Here is a 20,805-nt window from a genome sequence, read left to right on the forward strand (position 1 = left end):
ATTGATACAGTGTGTTGGAGATATATTTATATATATAAACAAAAATTAAATGTGTCTATTAAGTTAAAACCTCAGTTGAACAAATTTCATCTACAAAGAAATTAAGCTTGAGTGTGTATTTCTTAAGACTGGTTTGATATATTCTCCCCCTCTCTGGGGGACAGGAAGGAGAAGTAAAATTTCATACAGAAATAGTGCAGGAAAAAAAAAAATGCACAGTGGGATAAATCTGACAAAATCCAATTAAATTTAAATGCAGATTCGCTTTGGTGCCAGTAGGGGACAAGCTGTTCCTTCTTCTAAGAGTAGCTTCCAAAGTAGTATACATTGTTTGAGGACTACAGCTCATAAAGAAATAATTTTTTCTAGAAATAGCCAATAAAAAGTACCTCTCTTTCTCATTATGTTCAACAATGGCTTAACAACAGAAATGCGTCAAATAAAGATTTATACTTTTTCTGGGATTTCTTATTTGCTAACTGGCTTTCCCTTCTATCATGCGCTCTAAGATTAAAATGGAAACTGAAAATTCATATTTAGGTCCTTGAAATCAATCTATAGTTGACACCAGTTTTTTAACCTGATCACTGAAAAGGACAATTCAAATGAATGAAATTATGTATGGCTAGGATGCTTTTAGCGATAAGGGGGTCTGTCACTCAGCCCTTGGCAACCTAGTTGTACTCACCGTTTTAGTGTGGTTCTAAGATTAGGCTGTCTGACTATGCTGTCATCTAGAAATATTGTTGAGCATGAGTTATACTTTTTAGTAAGCTGCCCTGGAGATACCTGAAGGGGAAGGGAAATAGAAGAAAATGTCACAGTAAGTTAAACCTATAAAGTGTGTTTTTTTCCTTGGTTAAAATGTCAAACGATAAAGCATTAAGATTTTTCTTACACTCCATCAACTGCCTGAGTGTGATGTCATGTGCAGCTCTATGGGAAACCTCTATACTCTTGACTTCCACAGACGAGCTTTGAGAAATGGGTTATAAAATGCTGCCTTGATATAGTACCTATAATCAAACCTGGCAAGCACCTATTATAAATTACCTGTATAATAATGTAAAAAGTTTAGAATAAGATTTCAGGGTTTTTTCCTTAAGCAATGAAATGCAGCTGAGATTTCCTATTTCTATTCATTTACTACAATAAAACGTAATGCTTTCTGTAATACCGATGTAGGAGCATTTCACTGCAGTAGATGAACACCAATAATAAATGTATTAGTTCAGGAGACAGTGTGACGAAACAAACGTTTTCGAATCAGAGGCTGGGCATGCCAGGGCTGCTCTATCACTAAAAAGCTGGGGGCCATAAGTCTCTCTGGGCCTCAATTTCCTTATCTGGAGGACAAAAAGGTACTGCTTAAAGATTCTCTCGCATCCAAAAACAACGGATAAAACAACTCTGAGAATTTAACTTCTCACTTCATGTTTAAGTAAGACTGCCATGACATTACTCAAGTGAGAACCTCAGAGAATACTTGCCATTCATTTCAAACTTGTACTAATTCGGTTCTACGTGTTATTTGACACTCCTGCCTCACCCATGCTGCTCTCTGCCTGCAGTGCCTTTTTCTTCCTCCTGTCCCAGCAAGCTTGACCCCATCTTCCTCTAGGATCCCTCTGCCAGCAGGCACACCACAACACTTCTCACTTTCTGCACACTCACACGTCTAATTTACCAACTGTTCCATGGTCTCAGCTGCTTGCATAGTACCACCCTCTTTAGTAAACAAGCTTCTCCAGGTTAGGAAGATTCTTCTCCTACCTCCAGCTACTGAGCACAGAATCTGGGACAAATTAGGATTCAACAAGTGTTTGAGAAATTATTTAAGATCAGTTACAACTGGAGGTAAATCTTACTAAAGATACAAATTCGTGAGAATTTATCTACAGTGGTGTTGGATAGGTGACAAAGAACTTTTTGAGACCCTCTAGAGAATGAACTATCTTTAAAACACTTTAGAAGTATCCATTTATTTGTGAAGAGCCCATGAACACGGCAATAGTCAAATACTAACATGGCCTAAACTATGTTAGGACAACTCTCTTCCTTAAAGTAAGGCCAATAACCAAATCCCAATCACTGAAAGCCACTGGAAGGAAGAGTAGCATTCTTTAATACCACAGAATACAAACAATTTTAAAGCTGGGTTTTGTTTTTGGTTTTTGTTTGTTTACTAATTCAGATGAGCCTTCCTTCCTCCTATTCATATAAAACAGTTTTCACCATGCTGTCACACTCTCCCATCAGTGTCCGCCACAAATACATGAAAGGTGAGGCAGGGAGAAAATCTAGTTGATGCTTTTGAAAATACAGAGCATTTAAATAAAAATTGCCAGTATCCAATCATCAGAAATATCCAAATGGCATATATAAAACACCATTTTGCTTGTTTCAGATGCTTTATGCAAAGCCACTTATTCCTTATTAACAAAAAGTTCTAGATGTAACATATTTGAAAAGTATCACTATTTGGAAGACTAATTTCTCCTTCAAGCTAGAAATGTTTTAAACTAAAACTCGGATATGGTCCTTAAGCTATTTGGTTAATGTGTAATTTTAGAATCTCAAAAAACAGATACAGCATGAAAAATGAAAATTCACTCATTCAAATACTTTGATTCTAAACGAAGCAGGTTATCTTTTAAGGTCACTACTATTAGGGTATAATATGACATACACTACACGTAATAAAAGTCAATTCTGACCAAAACTCTCTATATATGAGGGGAATAAAAATAGTAAGGAAATGTACCAAAATATAGACTAGTTGGTAGAGCTTTGGGTGCTATTTATCCTGTTTTCCTCTATTAAAAACTTTTTTTTCTATTATGAATGTATATTGATTTGTCTTTGGAAATATTACTGCTAAAACATTTAAAATTTTTAATTAGATGTGGTCTATAGTCCTATGGGGGCTCATTTAACGTATCAGCAACTTACAGTCTACTGGCTCAATCCTACAAAAGAAACACTTCCACAGGCCTACTCCTGAAACTATTCAAACTTTCCAGCATCTAGTGTTCACTAAAGGATGGCAGAATTGAAGCCTCTGAGCAAAGCCTAGATATGTTAGCTGCCAGCAGATTACTTTCCTCTCATCTTGCTTGAAAATTTAAGATAACTGTCCTTTATGATTAAAGCCTTACCATTGCTGGCTCACAACCTCAATAAACTGCACTGTCACACGTAAGGGTATAAAATGCAAATACAAAAAAAAAAAAAAAACAAGTAGCAAAAAACACTACTGACAGTTTAATGTTCATAGGTATTATTTCAATTGGTCACTGAAGAAGAGTATTTATCTTCATTCAGCACTAAGGACAAAATACATGGACTTTTACAATCTTTATAAGGGGAAAGGTTGCTTAGTAGACTTCAGGTTTAATGGTGAAGACTAGAAAATAATCATACCTAGGAGGCTAGTAAGTAACAACCCTCAAAGCTTATCATTAAAGGTCAAGTACCTGTTGAAATCCCGCCCCCACCCAATGACTCTTCCCACTGTGCCTACTGCCTCTGATTTTAACCCATTAAAAGAATAAAGCTGGAGAGAGCGAGAGTACGAAGTGCGGCAACCCGAGTCATGGCAGGACAGGCATTTAGAAAGTTTCTTCCCCTCTTTGACCGAGTATTAGTTGAAAGAAGTGCACCCGAAGTTGTAACCAAAGGAGGCATTATGCTTCCAGAAAAATCGCAAGGAAAAGTATTGCAAGCAATGGTAGTAGCTGTTGGATCAGGCTCTAAAGGAAAGGGTGGAGAGATTCAACCAGTTAGTGTGAAAGTTGGAGATAAAGTTCTTCTCCCAGAATATGGAGGCACCAAAGTAGTTCTAGATGACAAGGATTCTTTCTTATTTAGAGATGGTGACGTTCTTGGAAAATATGTCGACTAAAATAAGTCACTATTGAAATGGCATCACGTGAAGCTGCCCGTTCCCCCAATGGCATCACGTGAAGCTGCCACTGAAGTTCTGAAATCTTTCATCCTGTAAATAATTTCCGTGTTTCTTTTATAATAAAGTAATGATATCCAAACTAATGATATTCAGTGTCTCTGAAATTTAGTTTTCTCTGTATTGATTTAAACATTCCCAAATAAAAGTATATAAATGAAAAAAAAAGAAAAAAAAAAAGAATAAAGCTGAAGTTCACTTTTTTCTTCCCCCTTTTCACAAGTTTTGGATACGTTTATTAAGAATCAATGACTTTAACTGAAAAATCTGTAATACTCCATCTATGTTGCACATTAATGGACAATATGGTAGGGTGAGTGGTTTGAATAGAATTCATACTCAAGGCCTTAGTAGAAAAGTATAATATTCTAATTATAGGTATAATCAAAAATATTGTCTGAATTAATATCGTTAATTATATTCAATTAAACTTCAAACTCAGAACCTATATTCAAAGAATAAATCTAAGTTTGAGTAGACTGACCACAAATCTATTTCCTCTCCCCCTTCTTTCAGATATCATCTCATTAGAATTAAAGGCATTTTTTAAAAAAGCTATACATAAGACAGGATAAACAGCAGATGATTTTTAATGTTTGAAAGGTGAAAAGACTAGATAAAGGAGTGGTAACTGACATGGCAGAACAGAGGAAGCACAACCTTGGTACCTACAGAGAGTGACTAGGACAGGAACAAGAAAACCAGTTTGTCTTACAGAACCCAAGGCAGGCTCAGAGTTCAGAGGCGTGGTCCCCAAATCCTTGCAGTGAGGCCCATCAGTTAACGAGTTGTCCAAGTGATGCTTCCAATTAGATCTTAACAGACAGCCAAGGACCATCACACGTTTGAGGGAAGCCCCCAACACATAAGAGATCAAAACAGGAAGAAGGAATGGGACTTCCCTGGTGGCGCAGTGGTTAAGAATCCGCCTGCCAATGCAGGGGACACGGGTTCGAGCCCTGGCCCAGAAAGATCCCACATACCACAGAGCAACTGAGCCCATGCGCCACAACTACTGAGCCTGCGCTCTAGAGCCCATGAGCCACAACTACTGAAGCCCACACGCCCTAGAGCCTGTGCTCCGCAACAAGAGAAGCCACTGCAATGAGAAGCCCACGCACCCAACAAAGAGTAGGCCCAGCTCACCGCAACCAGAGAAAGCCCACGTGCAGAAACCAGGACCCAATGCAGCCAAAAAATAAATAAATAAAATAAAATATAAGGATGCTTTAAAAAAAAAAAAAACAAAACAGGAAGAAGGAATTGATGGGAGTGATAAAAACTCAGGAGCAAATGAAAACTTGAAATTGCATCAGTGAAAAAAAGAATGACAGGATATAAGAGAACTCTATGAATTGAAAATAAGGTAGACAAAACAATATATTCAATAGAAGGATTAGAGCACAGTCAAGGAAATCTCCAGGAAGCAGGACAAAAAGACAAAATGCAAAGCAGGAGGGGAAAAAAGTTAGTGATCTGGTAAGTCTCAGACTTCCAACATCTGAATAATAGGAACCTGGAAGAAAAAAACAGAATAACAAAGAAACACACAAAAAAGGTCTATACCAAACCAAATTATGAAATTTCAAAATCCCAGGGAGAGGGAAGGTACTAAAAGGTTCCCGAGAAGGAAGGGATGGGGGAAAATGACTAAAATCGGTAATGTACAATGTACCATACAATGTCAACAGGTTTAAGAGCAACAGTGTAAATGAGAAGATGAGAGGGAAATGTCTTTAGAACTGCAAAAATTAGTTTCAACTGAGAATTCTATACTTTATCAAATAGAAGGAGTTTCAGAGAGGCTAGATCTCTATAAACTTTCTGCCCATGTGCCCTTTTCCCAGGAAAATGTGCTCCAGTAAAACAAGGAAGTATAACAAGAGGGAAACAGAATCTAGGACATAGGGGATCCAACATAAGAGAGCAGAGTTATGTGAGATCCCAGATGACTTCACACAGATATCCCAGGAAAAGAGGCATAGAGCAGGCCTAGGGGAACACTAGTCTATATGGGAGTAGGAAGACAAAAGATTGGGGAAAAGTGTCTCCAAGAAAAAAAATGGAACAGATGTGGCTTAGTAGACGGAACATAGTTTTGATAGGCATGTGACAAATGTTAAAACATTTGGGGAAAAAAATAGCTGTTAGAAAACAGGCAAGTGAATATAGTCAGGAAATTAATTCCACAGAAGAAATGAAGAATGTGAAAGCAGGGAGACCGGGCAGGGAGCTGCTTACTGCATTTGGCTGTGTGAGATCACGTTGGCTAGGAAAAGGGGGATTGGGTTATCCTAGAGAAGTGCAGAAGGGCTCCAATTTCATTAATATTGAAGAAAAAGAATGAAGGGTGTACAAGGAGGAGGCACAGTCAGAGAACTATATGGCTCAGCAGTGCACAATATTTGCAGAGTCGTAGTAATGTAAACATTGATTCTGATTTAGTAAAAACTGATACATGTTGAGGGAACACAGGGAGGGAAATAACGTCATGGTGGACCGAAGAAGCTAAGCTTTCACCTGCTATGACAAGAAGTCAATGGACAGTGCTAAAAATTAACTTACCTGTCATACTTTTATTACTTTGGTTAAAAAATAAGATCAAAAAAATAAGGCAAAAGAATTTAAGGCAGATCTTTATACTACAACCATATGAGTGAAATTTAACTTAAATGTCAGAACCCTTAAAAAATGGGCACTACTAAGTCAAAGACTTTCCTGAATACATTTGATAATTAGGAAAATAGAGATTTAGAAAATCTACAAAAAAGAGGTCCATGCTAACAGTATTGGATCCATCATATTTTTAGGAATCATGGCAGACATATTTTTAATTCAAACTATTAATTTCTTAACTTTTCAACTGTTTACTTACATGGTTTAAATGGTTGCTCTTCCGCTTTTGCCGCACTAAGAATAAAAAAAATTAACTGATGAATTCTGATACAAATGCCATAGAAAAATAAAAGTAGTCACTAATTATTTGATGGATTACCAATAACACAATGAGATAAAATTCCATTCTATTTTTTAAAATAATTTCCAACAAAATATATAATTTAAATCACCCAGCAAGATGAGTCCTATAAATAAAATCTAAAAACTTAGTTTCACTTTTTTGACCTAATAGATATGCTGTATTAGGTACAAATGAAAGACTCCCCATTTACAAAAGAAAAGGACAAAGCAAGTTAGGCCAGGTGAGAAACTTAGCTAATAAAAAAATTTACCTGCTGCATAGCTGAACTACTAGCCAGGAGTATTTTCTAATGCTTCATTTACACACAGCTTACTTTCATTACCACAATCTACAGATGACAACTCTAAGAACCAGTTTCTGGCCAGGCACTCATCTCCAAACGCACCAGTATCTCTGGAAGCATCCTGAACCACTTAATGGTAACCTACTCAAATACCTTACTGAAAAAATACACAACTGGAAAGTAACCTATGTTAAACGTAAATTTTAAAATGAGTGTGCTGACCTAAATGAACATATCTACAGCACACAAAACTGTTTTGCTCCAACAAAGGCCAGAAGAATAAAAGCCTGAAGAGGGTCTTAGGCCACACTCTTGCTCACATTGCCTCCTTTAACTCCAGACAGGCATCACAGGCACGGATTCCTTAAGGCTGAAGAGAGAGACAGGCATGGGACAGCTTTTCTTTTACTGTCTCCAGTGCCCCTCTACATGTGAGCAGCTCATGGCTCTGGAAGAAACTGAGAAACAGAGCAATCCTAACCAGAAATGAGTGGCTCAAGTACACACACGAGAAAAATGCAAGTTAGAAACCCCAGGAGCTTCCAGGTTGGTGAACATGTAGTACCCTTGCAGAGGGCATCAAAGCTCTGTGCCCTGTCCCCATGCCTGGCCCTATGCATCTCTTTCATCTGGCTGTTCCGGAGTTATATCCTTTTATAAAAACCAGTGATCTAACGGAAAAAAACAAAAAGCAAAACAACAACAACAAAAAACCAAACCTCCGTTTTTTATTGTGCTGCATCACTTTAAATATTATGGAATGTTCACTTCTTGTATTCCTGCTCTCGTAATCAACTCAAAAACTTGGTCACGTATGGCTTTTTAGCAAATAAACTAGGATTTAACATAACATTAAGGAAGACAGGCAGGCAAGCAGGAGTGCAAAAAATTCTACGGTTCTGATTCTCATCTTAAAACAAGGAGGACACAGGAAATTTATATGAGTTTCACATGCTGAGGATAATCTTCTGGAAAACCCCATATGGCATGTTGCTCTTATTACCCTGGCACAGCACTACATTAGGATGAGAAAGTTTTGAATAGCTTAAAAGTTCTGAGTAGCATAAATCTGGATGTGAGATAGGCTCGTCTGGTTGAACACTGTGTAAAACAGGGCCAAAATCACAAGGCTCAATTCCCATATATAACAACTGATGTTTCTGATTTGATCAAATGAAAACCTAACTGTGACCTAAACCCTATCATTTGTCTTTAACATATGTGCTCTTCGGAGCAAGGGGAAAAGGACAAACTAGCATGGAGAAATAGACCACATCTAAATCATGTGGCCAGTTGACTATGTTGATAAAGAGGTGGCAAAGTGTATAAACAGATAGTCTAAGTGTTCTCCTCCCTAAAACACTGACAACTAAAGGAAACTGTATCATCAACATATTAAAATAAGACAAGTGAATACATAAAAAAGTGAAACATTTAAACCACTGTAAGAGTTTTTCTAAATACCTCCTATAATACACAAAACAAAAACAGTTTTCACTCTTTTTCTCAGGGAAAAAAAAGCATTGTCTTACCAGCTGTTTGAGATTTGCTCAGAAAGATTGTGCTGGCTCTTGGGTGGTCAGAAGGGTTTGGTTCCAAAGCTAAGTCTGTAGAGGAAGAAGAGAAAAAGGTGTGGTGATTTAGTTGAGTAGAAAAATACATGATTTTAAAGACAGCTACACATCGATTGAAACCACTTTTAATAGTCTTGAGAAGAGCTTTTAGTAATGACAAAAAGGCAATTTTAGTAAAGGCACAATATAAAAATTCTATTGGGAAACAGCAAAATTGTAGAAACTCTCCATACATGTGGAATAAAACCATGGCTATGTCTTAGACTTCTTTAACTTGCACCTAAATAATCTATGCCATTTTTAGATGAATCATATATGACTCCCCTCCTATTGATCAATTAAAAATTCAGTCACCCTCTTTTAAAGCTGATATTACTAGCACATTCCAGGAACAGTCTCAAGAAGCAAGTTATGCTGTGGCCAACTACTGTCAGATACCAGCTCAATATATCAAATATGCCAAAACGAAGTGAGTTGCTTTTGGCAAATGTTCTTCAGACAATCAAATGGCTAATTCTAACTCCATTCAACAAATGAACTCATTTAACTGGCTGTGGTTTATCTGGGGGCTATTCATCATGGCAGATTTAAGAGGACTACATAAAAGTTCAATGTTCTAATCTATAGGAACACTTCCACGATAGTGATTTTTAACTTTGCCCTCTATTCCCAAAGCTAAACTCACTTCTTCATTCCACGCTGCATGATTAATTTGGGGCTTCACTAAGAGTACTTTCTGGAGCAGATCATAGGGCTACTAGAAAAAAATTTTGGCCATACCTACACGAAAAGGTGGGTCTGCCTGTAGCCCACCTTGCACCAAGGTGGGATAGCGTCTTCTATTTAGGCAGAAATACAAAACAAGCACAAGCTACCACACAGGATAGTAAGGTTGTTGTTTAAAACAAACAACCAAACATAAAAGCCCTATGACACTTCCTCAGCAAAGTCCATCTCAAACCATTTAACCAAGCGTTTAAGAAACTGGACCAAGATTCAGATAAAGAGTAATGGTTAAGGCAATTATTTCCCAAACCACATAATAACTGATCTGTTTTTGAAAGATGGGTTTGATGGTCAAAGTGAAATACAAATATATCCCTGCCTCTTAGAGAATCCGAAGAATACACACATTGATATATTAAAAACTAATTAGTCTAGCAGTGAATTCTGTCTAACCCAGCATTTCACAAATGTATCTACCTAGAATCCCCTTTTCCCACCCAGAAAGAATTTTGCACGAACAGTAATTTTGGACTTCCCGTTTTAACAGGAATCTGAGCCATCCATTTTAATGTCATTGCCAGCACTAGTAATTTACATAGCTAAACCAACTGCTTTGTTCTTCATGAAAATTCCTTCACTGAATTTGAAGTTTATCAAGCTGCTTTTGGAGAAAATATTCTATTCAACATTTTTATGTAAAAGACCCATATAATTATTTTAAAGTTTTTTTCTCCTACATATTTGAAAAATTAAGACAATGGGAAAATAAATTATTTCAGCTGTACACAAAATGGCAGGCAGAGACTTTCACAGCTGCCTCTAACCTATAGCTTCCGAAAGAATTCATGACTACTTACCTATACCAAAAAGAAAGTAAATAGACTACATTTGAATCTAAAAAATAAGCAGAAATGTTTGCAAAGTAGCTGTATTATTTATCAGTGTCTATGGCATGGTAAAACTTAACAATTTTCAACGGAAGTCCAGGAAAATTAAGTGCCAGAATCAAAGAGAAGCAAGCTTTAACACACACACACACACACACACACACACACACCCGCCAAACCAAGATGTGCTACTACAGATCTAAATACAAAAATCAAGAAGGCTGGGATAAAAGAAATGACAACATGCAAAAAAAAAAAAAAGTACACTTAGCCCAAGTGACCAGAAAAAAGCTGGCACTCTCCCTACTCTATCCTAGGGGGTTCAAAGGTAGGCACAGGACCCAGGACCGGCCAATCAATCACAGCTGTCCTGGGACTTCCCAAGAAAAGAGAAAGGCAGAACTGTACTCTAGGATCCTGAGCTAGTCTTGAGCTGCTGGACACTCCCCTTGCTATCATGAGGGGAAAGGCTTTTCAGGAGACATCAACAGAGGAGAGCAGAACTGAGGAGATCGTTTAACTCCTGGGTCAAGTAGTGCTTAACTCTGTGATTTTCTTTTAACTTGCAACTGAAGGAGACCTGGTTAATCAGCAGTACTGATGATCACACTAAAGGTGGGGAAAGGTAAAAGTCACTTGCTCATTCCTTTAACAAATATCATGAACAAAAATCTGCATGAGACAAAACGATGCTCTGTTTAAAAATTAAACACAACCATTCACAATCATTAACACACAATGATTCACAACCGTTACTTTTAGTTGCTTTTCTTATACGTTAAAAAAAGCTCTAATTAGTGTACAATCTATGTCTTCTTGTTACTAACAAGCGCTCTCCACCCCACTGTTGCATATTTATTGTTTAATGAATACACACTGGCCCATCAAGTGTTATTCCTATACTGGACTTAGCCAATCCCCTATTGCTGGGGATTGGTGCTTACAAAGTTCTATTCTTAAAATATTATGAGGAAAATCTTCATGTACATAGTTTTTTAAAATAATGGTTTTATCTCCTTAGCAAAGATCTTCGGAAGTGGAATGACTAAGCCAAAAGGTTAGATCACTTTCACGGCTCCATGTACAATGCTAAATTGCTTCCTAAAGAAGGTGGGGGGCACATTAGGGTATAATGCTACCAATCATGACATTTTGAGTTCCTACCCTTGCTTTGGATACTTGAAAAAAAAAAAAAATTCCTACTGATATGAATGAGGAACCTCACTGTAGATCTAATTTGTATTTCTTTTGATTACACAGTTTGACCATTTTCCCACAGTTATCAGTGTTATTTCCACTTTGGTGAGTTGGCCTATCATTTCAATGTACTGTAAACACCAGGGCCCTACTGCTGTCAGTTTGCATGAGGTTTTCAGAAAATATTAATCTTTTGTTTATAGCCTATATAACTAACAATTTTCGATATAACTTGCACTTTTTGCTAATGAAAAATACCACATCACTATTTTATAGAATGGACATGTGAGCCATTAGACAGTAAACTCATACATACACACAATATTTCTGCACTTCCCATTAACTATCTTCCCAAGAGCCTAAGGAGACTATGATAAAACCTACCACACTCTTCACTATCACAAAGGTAAGACTGCCAACTATTAAGCAAAGCTTTACCACCCACCATCCCTCTCATCCCTCTCCCCACCACATGCACACACAGTAATTTAGAGACTTCAGGAAATTACTGTGCATTCAGGAAATTACATGGATTCTTCCGCAAGTTATTTCTTTAGAAACCTCTAAGAATGTTTTACCCAGGAGAACTATTCTTGAGCTCATGATTAGGGGTTATGATTAAAACTGTATGTTAAGACCCATCATTTTTGTATTATCAATTTAAATTGCAACTTATTTGACAGCATGATAGGTCGATGTAGAAAAAGTATGATTAAAAAAAAATTAAACTCGGTCTCAATGTAAACATTCCTCAGAGGAAACCTGTAAAACACCACCGACACTGAATACTGTTTTTCCTCCAATCTAAGATTCTACCAGTTGTTAAGATCCATCTCAATTGCAGTTGTTAAAAGTGTGAAAACATAGGCAACTTAGAACAAATGAAATGCGTTACTGAAGGCTAAAAGTGTTAAAAACTATGCTATCCAACTGTCGATAAATGATTTTTCCTTGTTAAAATATTAGAGGGAGAGGGAAGTGACCAAGAAAGCATCTGACAGAAGCAGCATATTTCAGAAAGCGATTAATATCACCATATTGGTTCCAATATCTTCCAAAGAAACAGGCGACGTCAGCAGTTTCTGGGCAGCTGCTGAGCACCAGTTTACTTAACGGTAACCACTGCGCTTACTGACCTGCCCGAGCATCCCTGTACTGGACAGTGTAGTAGTTATATGGCTCATAATACAAACATTACAATCTTTACAATTACCATGTAAACTGATGACTTCATCTCTTTGAGTCCACACTTGCCACCGCAGTCAGGGAGTTCCTGCCAGCCAGCCCTGAGCTGGGCTGCCTCACCAGGGGGGACACAGCAGGCTCCTGCACCTGCCAGGCTCCGGCTCACCCACGCCTTGACCCTGCTTCCCTAGCTTCTGACAATCCTGGCTTCCCAACTTCCCAGCTCTGGTTTCCAACTGCTTCTGTACCTGCCTCTACCCTGGTTCTCAGTTTTGCCTTATTTTAATCCTCAATCAGTGTTACAGTGATCATGACTGAGAGGTGACACATAGGTAAGTACACCTGGCTTTATATATTTCTAAAGAGTACTTTACTCAGTTTCTTGGACTTTTAAGAACCTTTCTGGGTTGCAAGTTACCTTCATTTCATTTCACATTATGCAGTGTTACTGTTTTAACTCTTAAGTTTTATTACTTTAATACACTAAAACAACAACAACAAAAAAGGGTGAGAAAAAAGGTAGTATTCCAAAGAAGCTCACATAATGTCAACAATAAATCCTCTTCCTATATGCCATGCATTTGGAACTTACAGTCCTACTCTCTATCAATACTCATTTTTAAAACCTTGGACAACTCAATTTATACCTAAGAGAAGAATTCCTACACTACCTAACTCAGAACACGGTGAGAATCAAATGAAATGCAAGAGCAATCTATATACTACAGCCTATTTTAGACCCTTATTAATATCGCTTTTTTGTTCAAGCCACTGCTGGCTCTCACCTGAGCTACCGCACCAGCCTCCTAACTGGTCTCCCTCTCTGCTTCCTTCCACCCTTACAGTCTATTCTCACACAGTAGCTGGTCTGATCTCCCTCCACCCTCTCTACCCCCCTTCCCTTTTTCTAAGAATTAACATCATTCCTCTGCATATAATCCTTCAATGGTTTCCCATTACAATGAGACTAAAATTCATATTTTTTTGTCAAGGCCCACTAGGCATACAAGGTCTTAATCCCCCATATTCCTCCTGGCATTCATTCACTCAGCTGCAGCCACCCATCTTTCTGTCCTTGGCACGCATCAAGCATATTCCCTTCTTAGGAACTGCACAGAAGCCTCTTCTCCCACAGCCTCACATGGCTCTCTTAGGACTGCTCATGGGTCGCTTAAGGAGAGAAGCTGTCTTTAACCACCCCTTGTAAAACTGTCCTCCTCCCCAGCCCATTACACCTTCATTTTCTTTCTTAGTGTTCTCACTACCTGATGTTATTCTTGTGTCGTCAGCCCCCAGGCACCTCTAGAAAGTAAGGACCTGAGTTAGGATACGGGTTTTGTCTTGTCTAACCACTGTTTGTCCTGCCTCTGGAATGGTGCCTAATAATCACGTTTCAGTGTACCCAAAACCAGTTAAGTTTCTCCCAATTTTCCCACATCATCTAAGATTTCTTCTAATGCTGTCTTTTGATGTGTCTGTCACCTAAGACCAGAGTTAATTTCAGATCTCTTAGAGTAGTAGTTTAGTGACTCAGAATCAAAGACACAAGACAGGTTACCAAGAACCACGAAAACCTAAAAGAGGAAATCTAATGTTCAGTGAAAAATCAATGGTAACTTTAATTTGGGAAAAGAACATTTAATGTTAAAATACCTTTAGTACACTCAAAATGGATTAGAGACCTAAGTATAAGACTGGACACTATAAAACTCTTAGAGGAAAACATAGGAAGAACACTCTTTGACATAAATCACAGCAAGATCTTTTTTGATCCACCTCCTAGAGTAATGGAAATAAAAACAAAAATAAACAAGTGGGACCTAATGAAACTTCAAAGCTTTTGCACAGCAAAGGAAACCATAAACAAGACGAAAAGACAACCCTCAGAATGGGAGAAAATATTTGCAAATGAATCAACGGACAAAGGATTAATCTCCAAAATATATACACAGCTCATTCAGCTCAATATCAAAGAAACAAACACCCCAATCCAAAAATGGGCAGAAGACCTAAATAGACATTTCTCCAAAGAAGACATACAGACGGCCACGAAGCACATGAAAAGATGCTCAACATCACTAATTATTAGAGAAATGCAAATCAAAACTACAATGAGGTATCACCTCACTCCTGTTAGAATGGGCATCATCAGAAAATCTACAAACAACAAATGCTGGAGAGGGTGTGGAGAAAAGGGAACCCTCTTGCACTGTTGGTGGGAATGTAAATTGATACAGCCACTATGGAGAACAATATGGAGGTTCCTTAAAAAACTAAAAATAGAATTACCATATGACCCAGCAATCCCACTACTGGGCATATACCCAGAGAAAACCGTAATTCAAAAAGACACATGCACCCGAATGTTCATTGCAGCACTATTTACAATAGCCAGGTCATGGAAGCAACCTAAATGCCCATCAACAGACGAATGGATAAAGAAGTTGTGGTACATATATACAATGGAATATTACTCAGCCATAAAAAGGAACGAAATTGAGTCATCTGTTGAGACGTGGATGGATCTAGAGACTGTCATACAGAGTGAAGTAAGTCAGAAAGAGAAAAACAAATATCGTATATTAATGCATGTATGTGGAACCTAGAAAAATGGTACAGATGAGCCAGTTTGCAGGGCAGAAGTTGAGACACAGATGTAGAGAATGGACATATGGACACCAAGTGGGGGAAACTGCGGTGAGGTGGGGATGGTGGTGTGCTGAATTGGGCGATTGGGATTGACATGTATACACTGATGTGTATAAAACTGATGCCTAATAAGAACCTGCAGTATAAAAAAACAAACAAAACAACTAATACTAAACTTTCATTGGGTTATTTGTATGGAAATATGTTAATATAAATGTTTCAGACATTACATGAAATTTCTAAAAATCTTATATTTGTATTTGTATGGAAATATGTATGGAAATATGTTAATATAAATGTTTCAGACATTAAAAAATACCTTTACTACAAAATGACTCACCCTATGAATTTAATTAAGTCGTAAGACAAAGTGTACAATCAGAATGCTATAGGGAAGTATCAATACAATGCATCCGTTTTTATCTGTGTCCCCTGAATAAAGCATTAGAATGGGATTATAAAAGATGCTCAACCATAAAGGCTGGGTAAATGAATTATGCTCCAACCATTCGATGGCACAGTAAACAGTTGGTAAAAGGCAGGCTGTAGAGCTGTGCGCAGTTGCATGGAAATACATCACCCTGGAGCACTCTCTAGGTGTCAGCACAGTTCCAGGAGCTTCATGTCGTTACTTTTGTTTATAACAAAAAGTTACAAAGTGGCACATAAAGAACAATCCCATCTTTGTAAAATAAACACAGTGCTATGTTTATATGCATACAAAAGGTTCAGAAAGAATCAACACCAAAATATTAATAAAAATTCTGGATATTCTGAGTGTGAGTGAAGGACTTTTCTGTGTTTTCTAAATCTTTTACATCAAACGTTTATTAATACTGTCACCAAAAAAAGGAAAGATCTGTTGCTCAGAGGTTTTTCCACATCATATTGCCAATTCCTTCCCTACCCACTCTTCAGGGGGATGGGAGGTAGGGGTCACTTGAGAGAGCACCTTTCACCAGAAAATTAGCAAAGCTCCTAAGGTCAGAACATAAAGGCTGTATGAAAAGTTGATGAATAAACATAAAATCAGATAACAGGACCGTAGCATCTTATTTTCTATTATGACACTACCATCAGTTATATTAGATATACTGTTAAAGACAAAGTAGTAAAAAATTCTTTTGAGTCTATCTGAAATCTATACTACGTTCTTAGGAGTTACTTTTTTGAGATGGCTTGAAGAAATCATGTTCTTCTCCAATGTTTCTGAAGAACAAGACAGAGCATCATTTATGTACGATTTTCTCTAAGTAACCAAATAATTCTTCCCTGTAGAAAAGCCAAAATGTTTTATATCTGAGTAGGTATTTCTCAGTTTCCAGGGAAACTGATACAAAATTGCTGAAATAAAGACATTAAGAGCAAACTTCCAATGTGCCTGTACTTTATATTTGGTGTTCTGACCTTGTTTCTATGGAAACTTAATTAATAAGCAAATGCTGAAATTGAGGTTTCTCTTATCACTTTATTGAATGCCCCCCCAAAAAAGACAAATTGAAATGAAATTTTAACAATCATGTTAAACATAAAAAAGTAAATTCTGTACTCATGAACTCTATTTTTCCAGTTCCTGATTTAGCACTCCTTCCTTATCATACATAGTCATATGCTAAATGCTTAGTACCTTACCTGCCCGCTTACCAGCTTCCCCTAATGTCCCTCTGTCCAGGGCATTCTCGGCTTCAATTGGATTTCACCAGAACAAACTCTTTAAATTATATCAACGTGTTTACCTGACTGATAAATTTAGGCTATTTCGTGACTTCTACTTTTATTCATATCCATTGCAATGTATGTACAGACAGAGAATGGAGAGGTAAATGTTGCTTCTGAGTTGTGTACAATAAACTGGAATGGCAATAATCAAAACTGGAGTATGCTGAGATAGGCCTAACTTATGGATAAATTATAAAATATAAGGTGCACTCTAAACAGTTTCTTAAGCATCCCAAGAACTGAATTTGGCATATCTACCACCTCCCAAGTCTGTCTCTTCTGTTCAGTAGCTGTGTTACACAGTCATTTCAGATCTCCAAGTCTTGGCTTCTTCATCGGCAACAGAGGGAGAATATATACGGGCCTTATTTGTAGATGGAAGGGCCAAGTGAAATACACAAGAAAATGCATTGTAAATCTGAAAAGAATTCTATAAAGGTCCAATTTTCGTCTCTCATCCTACACTAGCCAACTACTAACTGTTTTTAAAAATCATTTAGAGGCTTACCTTATACCAACAAGCAGAGCAGTTTTCACAAGTACTTACATGCTTTGTGTTTAAAGCTACAATTAATTCACATAATGTGTTCATTCTTTCACAATATCTAACTATTCTGAAAAGGGAGTACTTTCCACTTACAAAGCCACGTCCATCATAAGGGTGAATCCACAGGCTTAATTATTCTAACTTTTAAAGAAATTAAATAAACCCAACTAAAATTTAAATAGAAGAGCTGTAAGACATTTCGTCTATGAAATAATGAAATAATCTCTGGCATTTCAATGAAACAAATGGGCCAGTGGGGCTTTAACATCTTTATGATACAATGTTTTATACTTCAAAGAACAGTCTTTATTAAAGTGCCACTATGCTACCCAGAATTTTTTTTTTTAACCTAGAGCCATCCCTTTCCAAAATTCTAGAGGCAAAAATCAAACATTTCCTCTCTTCTCTCTCTCCTCTCTTCCCCGACAACACCCACCCCCAGCCACTTAGTCTTCAGAACTTTTACCTGAACATTCTTAAAGTTGAATAGTATTCTACTGGGCGGGGGGGGGGGGGGGGGGGCGGAGGAGGGAGCCATGGAGACATTTTTCTGCAGGATGGATGTGGTGTGTTAACTCCCAAACCTTTATATCACAAATGACAATCTGAATCTGTTTTTTCTCCTTTGAAACTTCTGTCCAGCAGTCTCAGGAACCACCTCACCCCTCCCTTACAACAGGCAACGTGCAAAAGAAGTCGGTTAAGGCTGTGCAGCTGAAGACATACTTGTGTCAAAGTGGGAATTTAAAAGTAATCAGAACTCCATGGGGTCTCCTTTGGTAAAGAAAAAAAACCCAACAACTATTCTCTGCAGCCGTGGCAGTAACGTTTCACACCGTTCCCAGTTATTTTAAGCCCCTCTCCCACCATTTTCTTTCCTATCGTGTTCAAATTATAGTTAGAAGGGATAAAGTAGCTTCTATCAGGGCGACTGAAAACATTAAAATCCAAAGAATTTTAGTTAAGAACACCACACTGACTCTGTCCATCTCTATTTTGAATTTAAATGACAAATCCTCTAATGTTTGTCTTAATTGTCTCGAGTATCAACTACCTTAACGAACAGAAGTCTATCATCAGGCCCTTACCTAGTTCCTTCGCTTAGGTACCATCTGGATAGGGAGACGGGATGGATACGCCGAAGTTAGAGTATTTAAGTTTTCATTAAGAAAAGAGAGAATACACCAGAAAGTCTCTGCTAAGTCCCACGAGATGTTAAATAGAACCACGAACAGGAAGGGCTGCGGATTGGAGGGTCTCAGGCCGGGCTGGGAAATGGGAACGGGGGAAAGAATTGGGCATTCGGGTAGGGAAGAGGGAAGGAGACTGGCCGGACGCGACTGGTAAAGAATAAGGGGTGGGGACGCCAAGCAGAGCCAGCCTTCGTCCCCGGTGCCCAGCCCTGGGAGAGCCAACTCCGGGCAAGAAGGAACCCTAGGCGGCGTCTCCCTCCCGGGGGACCCTGGGGGCGGCGGAGGCCAGAGGTAAGCCCGAGAGCAGATGGCGCCTACCCCGCGAGGGGCGAGGCGCGCCAGCCGCTTCTTACCTTCGGGCATCTCCCGGTCGCTGATGTGCTGCAGGTGGTGGCCTTCGCCACCTGCGAAATCCAACTCGGCGGGTTCCACGGTAGCCGCCGCCGGAGCTACTGCCACCGCGTTCCCAGCCGCCGCCTTGTAGACCTCAGACTCACAGTCCGGCTCCGCTGACCCCCTGCGCCGGCCCAACTTGGGGCTGGCATTGGGGGACAGGCAACAAGACAGAGAGTTCCCCATGGGGCGCCTTCACTCCTCGCCGCCGCTGCCTCCGCTCGTCCCCCGACTCCGCCGAGCTCAGAAGCCGCCCCCTCCCCCAACAATGGCGCGGCGGGCACTGGCAGCCCCGGGCTATGCCGGGGCTGTGCCGCACATGCAGACGCGACTTCGCCCGCCGCTCTCCTGTCCGCCCAGCCGCCGGGCCCCGGGCAGGGGCGGCTGGCAGGGGCGGCCGCACCCCCGCCGCCGCCGCCGCCGCCACCCGGGAGCCAACTAGTCTGTGAGGGCTGTGACCAGACCGGCTTATTTAAAATGGGTGGGAACCAGACAAGCGCTGTGATGCGCAGCCACTGCAGGGAGAGAGCGCAGCCGGAACTCCTCCTCCTTCCGCCACCGCCTGCCCGACTGAAAGTAGCTAGCCCGGCCGGCCCTTGCCTACCGGAATGTGTCCTTCGGTCACCTGGTTACGACGGACCAATCACGACCAGAGTTCCCTCAGAGCGCAGGCATGTGACTCACAATGCCCCGCCCCCACCCGCGGCTGCCCCGCCCCCCGAGCGGCACGCCCCGGACTCTGGTTTCCATTCATCTCTCGCACTCCAAGCTTTCCGGTCCTGCGGGAAGCGCCGTGGGAGTTTGTTAATCGAAGCCGTCCTGAGTCAGTGGGCTCTGTAGAAAGCCCCTATTCCTAAAATGCCAGTTCAGTTAGCAACTCGGTTTCACCGGGTCGACAGTTGACTCATTTGATGTATTGCTCAACGAACTTAGTTTCACCCCAATTTTTGACCGTTTTTTATAACTGAATGCTCCTCCGGTCTTGCCTTCCAAAGAGTGTTAGTTTCCGCCTACAGTTTAACCATAGCAACCCCCGGGGCCCTGGTCCTACTCTCAATAAAGAGCTGTGGCTGTGTCTTGAATGAGACTCGAGGACACGTCACCCCTCCACTTCCTCATCAGTAAATTAGGTACCGAACTCCTCCCTACCACCTCTGAGGCGCTGGGATTCAGCAACTCGCTTTTCTCGCCTGTTTCTCTCTTCCACGGCAGGAGTTTCCAGGTTTCCCTACTTTAGCCAACAACAACGCATAAAGCACGATTTTCTCATACAAACTTGAGAGTCACAAAGTGAAGTACCACGGTCTTGATTTGATGAAGATGATAACGATAGTTAACATTTGGCAAACACTATGCGCCCGCCCCCGTTCCAAGTGAGGTACTCATTTAACCCTCGGGAACAAAATCCTCAGAAACCTTCATTTTACAGATTTTACAGAAGCTAAGTAACATTCCCAAGGTCACATGATTGCTCAGGGGTGTGGCCAGGATTTGATCCCTGATTGTGT

At 39.6% G+C, this 20,805-nt stretch overlaps 2 protein-coding genes across 8 annotated transcripts in view; one reads left to right on the top strand and one right to left on the bottom strand.

Moving 5' to 3' along the window:
- LOC103017035 (forkhead box protein N3) overlaps positions 1-20,805 on the top strand; it is a 269,854-nt gene that overhangs the window by 229,488 nt on the left and 19,561 nt on the right. Inside the window, exon 6 of one of the 3 annotated variants that reach the window (XM_057543303.1) lies at positions 18,354-19,105. The exons of 1 other annotated variant lie outside the window; for it this stretch is intronic. In XM_057543303.1, coding sequence (XP_057399286.1) covers positions 18,354-18,415 — 62 coding nt within the window. In that variant the 3' untranslated portion in view covers positions 18,416-19,105. Of the gene's footprint in view, positions 1-18,353; positions 19,106-20,805 lie in introns of those variants that run through there. One more of the 3 variants, XM_057543305.1, reaches the window with a different exon arrangement.
- LOC130707616 (cyclin-Y-like protein 1) overlaps positions 1-20,805 on the bottom strand; it is a 49,473-nt gene that overhangs the window by 16,032 nt on the left and 12,636 nt on the right. For 3 of the 5 annotated variants that reach the window (XM_057543293.1, XM_057543294.1, XM_057543292.1), the window contains 3 exons: positions 8,760-8,834; positions 6,840-6,874; positions 689-789 (listed from right to left, as the gene is read on the bottom strand). In XM_057543293.1, coding sequence (XP_057399276.1) covers positions 689-789; positions 6,840-6,874; positions 8,760-8,834 — 211 coding nt within the window. Of the gene's footprint in view, positions 1-688; positions 790-6,839; positions 6,875-8,759; positions 8,835-19,257; positions 19,499-20,805 lie in introns of those variants that run through there. The other 2 variants (XM_057543291.1, XM_057543295.1) reach the window with 2 other exon arrangements.

Source organism: Balaenoptera acutorostrata, chromosome 3, assembly GCF_949987535.1.
Source record: "Balaenoptera acutorostrata chromosome 3, mBalAcu1.1, whole genome shotgun sequence".
Lineage (NCBI taxonomy): Eukaryota > Metazoa > Chordata > Mammalia > Artiodactyla > Balaenopteridae > Balaenoptera > Balaenoptera acutorostrata.